At 39.4% G+C, this 8,685-nt stretch overlaps 1 protein-coding gene across 1 annotated transcript; it reads right to left on the bottom strand.

The window, feature by feature from the left end:
- Positions 1-1,912: 1,912 nt before the first annotated feature.
- LOC138209799 (NHL repeat-containing protein 3-like) lies at positions 1,913-8,393 on the bottom strand. Its single transcript, XM_069168607.1, has 3 exons — positions 7,871-8,393; positions 6,528-6,730; positions 1,913-6,393 (listed from the first exon to the last, which is right to left on the bottom strand). Exons 1-3 carry the CDS (start codon positions 8,127-8,129, stop codon positions 5,794-5,796), a joined length of 1,062 nt encoding a protein of 353 aa, XP_069024708.1. The 5' UTR covers positions 8,130-8,393; the 3' UTR covers positions 1,913-5,793.
- Positions 8,394-8,685: the final 292 nt, after the last annotated feature.

The following is an 8,685-nucleotide window of genomic DNA, read 5'->3' as shown; positions in this document are numbered from 1 at the left end:
TTTTAAAAACGGTAACAGATAGCAGAAGGGGAAAAGAATATTGACTGAAAAAGTTTGCAGCTTCATACCAACATTGTATTTCTGGTGAATCAGATCAGCTCGAGAGTGCTGGTTGGTTTTGGGGGTCTGAGGAAATACAATAATATAATAAGCTATTAATTATGTATAATAAGGGTTAGAAAAGGCTCAACTATACATTTTGAAACAGGGTTTTTTTCTGGCTGTTTCAACAAGCTGACGCCTAAAGAGAAATTAACTTAGTATTAATATTATTATTTCACTGTAATGCAAATGCAAATGTTCCACTGAGAACATTTGATCTTATTTGTGCTGTAAGACAAAATATTTTTGAAAATCTAATTATTTGGAAGTCAGAGCACACTTATGCATGCAAAAACTATAACAGCATGACCTTGGATATGTTAGATATGTTGTTACAATTTAATTTGAAAGCAGGAAACGTAGTTTAACTGAGACTGCGTTCACCTCCACTCCAGCTGCCGTTAACACTAAACCAAGAAAGTCAATAAAGGAAAACGTATTATTTATCTATATAGCATCAAATCACAACATAAGTCATCTCAGGTTACAGTGAAGACCTTACAATATTATAAACAATTAAATGTGACATGATGTATATCTTCATGGGAGTGTAAAGTATAGAGACAGGAAGGAAGAACAAACTAAATGAACTGAGCTCCACCTAGTGGTACAATATGATACCCACCTAATGGAGCAATCTACCAAAATCAAAGGACTTTCATTCATCCACACCACTAAGTGCCGATCAGTAATGTGTATTTTTTGAGGAACATGCTGATATATGGATAATCTTTGATCCATATGCACATCTTTAATCTCCTCTAATCCATCTTTAGAAACCATCATATCTCTAGTCCACACCCTGGCCAGATCACTGACTATCAATGGCTCTGCTCCTGACAACTTATATATGGGACAAAGTTAAGGCAGTAATAGCTGGGAGTACCTAAAGACACTGACATTAATCTTCACACTCACTAGTAGGTTCCAAAAGTCAGAGACCACCGGGGAAGAAGACAATTATAATAATGTTTTATTCATCACAAATAATATCAGCGTAATAGTTTTGGGAGAAAGAAATACTCAACGTTTCAAAAAAGTATTTGGTCTGCCCCCGTTTTTGTTCAAACCTGATAATCCATGTCATCCCTGCAATGTGACAATGTTTCAAAAAGCTTTTCGTGATATCAGGAATATTTTCTCAGTCTTCAAATGACCCATAAATGTTCAAAAAGGTTGAGGAGGAAAGTCAGCACTCCTGGGCCGTCTTCGGTCTTCACGTTGCTCCTCAAAGCTTTGAGGTGTGTTTGGGCTCATTAGTGAGCTGCTGGAAACTTGAGGCACATTAAGGTGATCATTGGCCATCAGTTGATTTAGTTGAACAAGCCTGTGACGATCAGATTAATCTGAGTGTCATCTGAACGCTGCTCCAACAGGAGTACAGCTCCAAGGAATCTGACCTTTTGTCCAAAGTAATTAACACAATCACTAAATCTCCATCAGTTTGAGCCAGAAACACAACAACATCTGAAATATTTCTTCATTTTACATGTCAGGACTTCTTGTGTTTCTAAATATTTTAAAGTCTTTCAAATTTATTTCCAAAAATAAAACATATTTTAAATGTGGTCTTACACTTCTGGACTCCACTGTATGTTGGTATATATGGGTCATATTTTACTACAGTTATACAGTAGTAATAAATAGAGTTGCTACAAATAAGATTTATTTTCTAGATAAATAATTAAGCTCTAAAATCGCTGAGATTTGTGAAAAAATACACAAAAGCAGTTTCTGCAATCGTTGCTGTCAGACGTCTGTTATCATAAAAACACAACCGCTTCGTAGTGAAAATGAGACACTGCTACGATTACTTGGTTTTAATCTTTTAATAATCATCCGTCTTTGGGTTCCCATTCAGTCGGGACAGTAAAGACACCAAAATTAACTTTACGAAATTACTTAAAAATTATCATTGAAAGTTTTTAAACAAATCATACAGACATGGCCCACAAAACAAACACACAGTTAACTTACATATTCTTTAAACCCACAATTAGGAGTCCGTACTCTCCGGGCCCACTTACTGTTTTACTTTTATTTGTAAGAAGTTTAAGATGCTTTTCCTGCCACTGCAACAATTTGAAAAAAAGACAAGATATTATTGAAAGTATTGTACAACATACATGAATGTACACAGTAAATGGAAATGGAAATCCAAAAGCCTCCCACTTTTACATATAACACCAATAGCATCATGGAATTACAGTCAACATTGTAGTTACAGACTGTTACATAACAATTGACTCATTCTGATACGTATTACTTCCAAATCACGACTTTAGATGACAAAAATGATCCTCATATGAAAATGAACCAATTTTCAAGCCATTTTAAATCATTTTCAATTATCATGAGATCAGACTGTTTCATAATAAGTCGTAACAGTCCTGAAAATCAAATAAAAAGACACCACAAAAACATATTTTATAACAAGACAATTAGATATGTGATTCATCATGACAAAACACTCAGCCTTCTTCAGACCATGACGATGTAAATCAATTAAAACAATAAGGAAGTGGTGGAAATTACGTCAATCGCATTATGTAAAAACAACTGAATCACTTCTAGACTACAAAAAGCTTCAAGTAGATTTTGGCAAAAACAAAACAAGGCAACATATATGAAAGTTCAATAAAAAAAAAATTAAAAAAAGAATTTCAGATCACAAAATGTATGGTCGTGGTCATGATCAGTTTGCCTGCTTGTCAGTGTTTTGAGTCCTCCACCCTGAGCTCCACCCACAAACCGTCACAGTAGAGAGAAGTGGCCGATGGGAAAAAATAAGCAGAGCGAGTAACATATACTTCACTGAGGCAAAATATATGAGGAATATATCGAAAACATTTTTTTTTTTTTTTTTTTTTTTTTATCAGACTCGACTATATATGGCAACTTTCTGTCTTTTCCCATGTTGAGAATTGTAAAATGTCAAAACCCCATCAAATAAGAAGAGTTCCTTAAAGAAATAAAACATCAGAAATAAGGTAGAGAAAATCATGTCCAGTGTGTATCTAATATTGTAGTTCATGAACCCAAAAAAATACTTCACAAATAAAGAAGAGATGGAAAGCCAAGCGAAAAACAGATAAATCATTAGATATCTGAGAAAAGTTTGTAGAGGCCCATTTTTAATGAGCTCTAATATTTGATGGGAGTTTGAATGTTAATAACAACAAAGTGGCGCCCAACTACCTCAGATAAGTAAAAGAGAATACGTGTTCCACAAACTGGCAACCAAACCCGTATTTCTGGTCATATTGGAAGTTAAGAAATCATTAGACAGGTGTAGCTGTATTTAAATCTCTTACAGAGGTTTTCCAATATGATATTTCCAAAGATCCAAAAGTAGTCCTTCTAGATTTGAGAGAGGGACTAAAATCTATTTGCTGATTTAAAGTGTATAACATTTAGATCCAAAAAGTCTGGGGACAGTATGAGATGCAGCAAATAACATGCATCAAGGCTCCAAAGGGCCTCGTTCATAAAAAAAAAGATGGTGTCCTGTAATGGAACCATTAATACAATGAAATCCTCATTACCATCCATAAATACACTCTTTACTTTTACATTCATCCCCAAACAAAAACAGAGGAGTTTTTATTTAGTTTTATGTCTTTTTTTTATCCACTCTTTTGAAGTTTCTGTGTTGGTCATATTCATTTGATTTAATCCATACACATTTACATATTTTAACGTTTAGTGTAATGGAAGAAAAATAGGTCAAAATGTGAAACTGCTTTGGAAATTATATTGCAATGCTGGAGATGTTGAAATTCTCAACTGAACTAAACTCAATGTGGCAAATTGGTGACGTGGGTTAAACTGGAAATGTTAACACTGTTGACACTCATAAAGCTCAGTTACTGCAATAAAAGATGCTACAACTATATACAGTTTTCCTATTGCAGCAGTAGCGAGTGTCACCTCTCACTGAATCTCCAGATAAATCCATTTTTCAACAGAAATAGTTCAACTGTGACAATATATTTCTCAGTAACAATAATGTCATTAATGTCATAGTAACAGAGAATATACAGCGAGACAGAAATATTATTACTGAAAGGAAGCTGATGTGCCAAAGTCATTTTACAAAGAATGAATCAATAGTATATTTATTCACTATATTCTCAAGTGCTTTAAGATTTTTTTTTCATATCTATAGAACATAAAGTGTGAAAAAACAATTCAGTTCCAGCCTTTTAAGCATGTGTACATCAGGTGACAGGCTGAATCAGCAAAAAAATAACAACACACAATCGAGTTAAAGTGTCTGCAGCAAAGAGAGGAAAATACTTTAGAGAGGCTCTGATCTGTTCAAAGAGTGCAACGTCGGCAAAAATACACAACTGCACAAAATAGAAAATAACTATGAAAAGCTCAACCCCTATAACATACGCAGTCATTTGAGATCATTTATAACAATGCACTGATAGCAAACAATATGATACCTTTGTGAACTATTAACTAATAACTATTTTAGTTACCTGCTTCTGTCATCTGCTTTCAACTGATCTGAATTTGCTTTAACAAGGTTTACTGAAGGACATCCTGTCCAGTGATCTCAGTTACTTCACTTTAACTTGAATTCTATTGAATATAATTAAAAGTTAGAAAGCAGCACATGCGTAGCCAGAAGAAAACCTTCACTGTGCTCACACTGACGAGCACAGAAACGTGCACTACAGCTACCCGGACAACGGACGCAAAACGGTCCCAAACAAAATGAGAGAAACGCTGGAGACTTTTCACCCTCAACAGTCACCATCTTGGCTACGTAGCAGAAAAGGAGGAACAACGGATGTAAAGAATTTTCTAATTAAAAGCGTCTGAGGACGCTGTAGTGCAGCTGTTACAGAACACAGCACAAGAGGGTTTCATTTTCACCAAGTACCACCGTACTGCTGACGGACAGACGCCGGCAGTGTGTTCATTTCTGGGTGAAATAATTGAAGCTGCAGATAATGTTTTCACATGCTTCATTCAAGTCAGAGTCCTAACATGCAAGAGGGCTATCTGTTGAAAGTAGTAGAATACATTTATCTGCTTCTAAACAGCAGATACCATGAATGGTTAGCTGAATGGAACGACACCACAGCTTCTTTTTAAAGTTTAAAAGTAGATGCTATGAATGTTTATTTTTTTAAATGAATAGTTTGTCATTTAATTTTTTTCTCGTCAATCAAGCGCTATGTTTTTGTAAAGCCGGACTTTGACACGAGGGTTTGCTGTGTGTGCCAGGTGAGGTTAATATGAGGATTCTGTTTGGAAACATGATCCATTAATTAAAAATAACAAGCGTTCTGTCTCATGCTTCAACAGACATTTTTTAGTATTGAAACAAGCTCTTGCTCACCTTTAGCTTTGAGTTAAATCATTATTATTCCTCCAAGAGTGGATATTACTAAAAAAAACAAAAGACTTTTTTTCCTATTCAGTTGATTTAAAGAAAATAAATGTATCCAGATGCAATATAGTAGAGTAATATGTACAGCTAGGAGACAGGGATGTTTGAGGATACAATAGATATCTTAGCTTAAGTTTCACCATACTGTGATTTTTTTTTTTTTTGGATCACTTGATTGCAAACTCTATAATAATCCACGTGTGAAGTAGTGATGCTAATAATTGGCACGGTTAGTTTTTCGGATTGGACATTCAATTCTCCGGATAAAACCCAGCGTGGCTCTACAGGAAACTCCCCCCCAGACTGAAGGGGGTGAACTTTTGAGCCTGTTGAGCTCCGATCTCGGCGACGTACAGGGCGCCGGTCTTCAGGTCCAGGTCCACCAGGTGGGGCTTCACCTCGTCGGGCAGCTGGATCACGCTCACCACTCTGCACTGACCGATCAAACCTACCGGCGGCGCGTCCAGCAGCGAAATCTGATTGGTGTTGAGCTGCACGACGACAAAATACTTCTTGTCCGAGGTCAGGCGGACGGAGTAGGGCGCGTCCTCAGTGAAGCAGCTGCCCCACGTGCCCAGCCAGTCCCCGGTGACGGTGTTGAAGACCTGGATCCTCTTGTTGCCCCTGTCGGCCACCCACACCCGCTGGGCGGCGTCCACCGTCACGCTGTGGGGGATGTAGAACTGAGCCAGGCCTTGTCCTTTCTCTCCGTGCATCCACAACACCTCCTGATCTTTGGACAGCTTGATGAGGCGGTTGTTCATGCCGCCGTCGCCATCCACGATGTACATCTCCCCGGAGTCGTGGACGAAGATCTCAGCGGGCTGGTCGAACTGCAGGGGGTCCAAACCGGCACCTGCTTTCCCCGGGGTCCCGAGAACCTGACGCATGCAAGAAAACATTCAACAACGTCAACATCCTGTTTCTTTATCCCGTATATCACATTATAGACTTTAGCCAAGCTTCTAGAAGCAACTCTTCCTAACGTCAAATCAAATTCCAGAGAAGACGTCACCTGCAGAAGCTTCCCTGACGGCGAGTACTGTTTGACGCAGTGGCCGTCTGGGCCGTTCCCCACGTCTGTGATCCACACAGTCGGGTTCGATGAGGCCGCATCTGCTAAAAATATCCCGTGAGGCATCTCCAGGGTGGTCGTGTTCCAGGACATGAGGAAGTCTCCGTCTGTGGTGAACACCAGCACCTTGGGCACATTGTCCCCTAGAACAGAGCAAAGGCAAACCGGTACGGTACAGCGATGGATAGCGAGGAGTCAACATCAGCTGCATTGCACAATCAGGCGCACCACGACACGGGTCACCTCAGGCCACGACGCACACTAAGGTCGAGGTAGGACAGTATATTATAGAGAGAAACCCATCTGATGTAATAGCTGATTACAGTAATTGAATTGCTTGATGCTGCGTGCTGCTGATGTTCATTATCACACGTGAGAGTCACTCACTTCCAACACAACCCAGCATCACGGCAAAGCGTGAAATAGACACGCTCGTCGACAACAGCTAAATGTGAGATAGCCCCGCTTTGGGGGGTGTCTAGGCGTGAAAGTTACACGTTTTGTAAGTGTGAAATTTACACACACTTAAATTTAACGTGATGCGGGATCATGTGACCAAAGTCCCACAACAGAGGTTTTGAGACCAAGGACAAAGGACATTTTCTGGTGGCTATGGGAGGGGGAGGGGGGACATTAGTGACAGACTCTTATTCAGGCGATGAGTTTGTTTACTCGTTGTGAAGGGAGGGCCCACTGGACATGTCACCCATTACCCAAGGGGCCACCTTCCTAGAGTGGCAGGCTTGGCTGGTAACTAATTATTCTTCTAAGTTATTTATAACATCTTTGACTTTGGCGCAGTTTGAGTTTTGTTTTTGTTTTTTTCACCCTGCAGCTAAACGACAAACTCGGTCGACTAAAACTTTTCTCACAGACTGACGTCGGGTCGACTATTTAGGGGACTGCCCAGTTGTTATGGATGACTGTGGTGGAGTTTTGATTTATTTAATTTTAAGTGTTTAAGGTGAGGTTTTGGGAGTTCTACTGGGAGTTCCTACAAAAACTGTGTGCGTGCGTATTTAGCATTTACAAAGCTCAGAATCAGTTTCACTTACATACAGGTCTCCTCACATATTTTGCACATCTGGATTAATATCCACCAACACTTCTAATTCATTTTATATATCTTTATGTTTCTATTTGGCTATCTTATCTACAAAAATATAATCATTTCATATTCCTAAAGCATGCTTGTTTACTAATGTCATCAGGGAAAACAAATATTTCCAAAACAAAGCATTAAAGATATATTTCGCTCGACCTGTATGGATTATTGTCTTTACCTCTCTGTGCCACATACACCACACCGGCGTACTGGTTGACGGCCACTCCGAACGCCTCTCCGGTGAAGAGCTCCGGGTTCTTGGGCCAGCTCAGGTCCAGTTTGTAGAGGGGCCTTCCCAGCAGCTGGTAGTCGTGTCTGAGGCTGGAGCCGACCGACGGCTGGGTGCTGATCGTGCCGTACAGCACCATCATGAGCAAGACTAACGAGGCCATACTGGAAGCTAACAAACACGTATGGCCTCTCTTCTTCATCCACATCGGGGAGGAGGGGGCTTCACTGCTGCGTCTCAGATTCTGCTTCTCTGACGTTGGCTGCCTCTGACAATATGGTATGTCGACTGGAGAGGACACGGAAGTCTTTAAACGTGTAGCGACACCGCCTCCTCCGACACAAACAAAAAACCCGTATATGATTTATCTTATGAATGTTTAAATCTCATGATTGTTGTACAATAATCTCAACCCATTGACCACATATACTGCAAAAAGTCACTTCCTCTTGCGTCCGGAATAGAAACAAAAATAACTGGTCAAGTGAGACTTAATGAAGCGCAAGCACTTCCGGTCAAAATGTCGCAATAAAGCTGTTACCAAAATAACAAAAGTAAACCGAGTTCAGACCTAACGAGGGAATTTTTTATTTATTTTTTTATTTTTTTATTTTTTTAAGAAATACAGATGTGTTTCTTGCTGTAACGTAAGCAGCCAAGTGTATAACCGTGGTAAAGCCATCTGATTTTGGTTGCACCTCCTGTTGGGGGATTACGGTAAAGATGAAGGTCCTGAAAGATACATACGCGTGTTTTATTTCCTG

The sequence above is a fragment of the Embiotoca jacksoni genome, unplaced genomic scaffold, assembly GCF_022577435.1.
Source record: "Embiotoca jacksoni isolate LCO1_2020_lvr unplaced genomic scaffold, fEmbJac1.0.p SCAF_40, whole genome shotgun sequence".
Lineage (NCBI taxonomy): Eukaryota > Metazoa > Chordata > Actinopteri > Embiotocidae > Embiotoca > Embiotoca jacksoni.
The sequence above is the reverse complement of the archived record's forward strand: the minus strand, read 5'-3'. Positions and strand labels throughout refer to the sequence as shown.

Coding starts and splice junctions, on each gene's coding strand:
- LOC138209799 (XM_069168607.1), bottom strand. CDS start 8,129: ATGTGGATGAAGAAGAGAGGCCATACGTGTTTGTTAGCTTCCAGTATG. Junction 6,731..7,870: donor GGTGTATGTGGCACAGAGAG/GTAAAGACAATA, acceptor GCTCTGTTCTAG/GGGACAATGTGCCCAAGGTG. Junction 6,394..6,527: donor CGTCAGGGAAGCTTCTGCAG/GTGACGTCTTCT, acceptor TGCATGCGTCAG/GTTCTCGGGACCCCGGGGAA.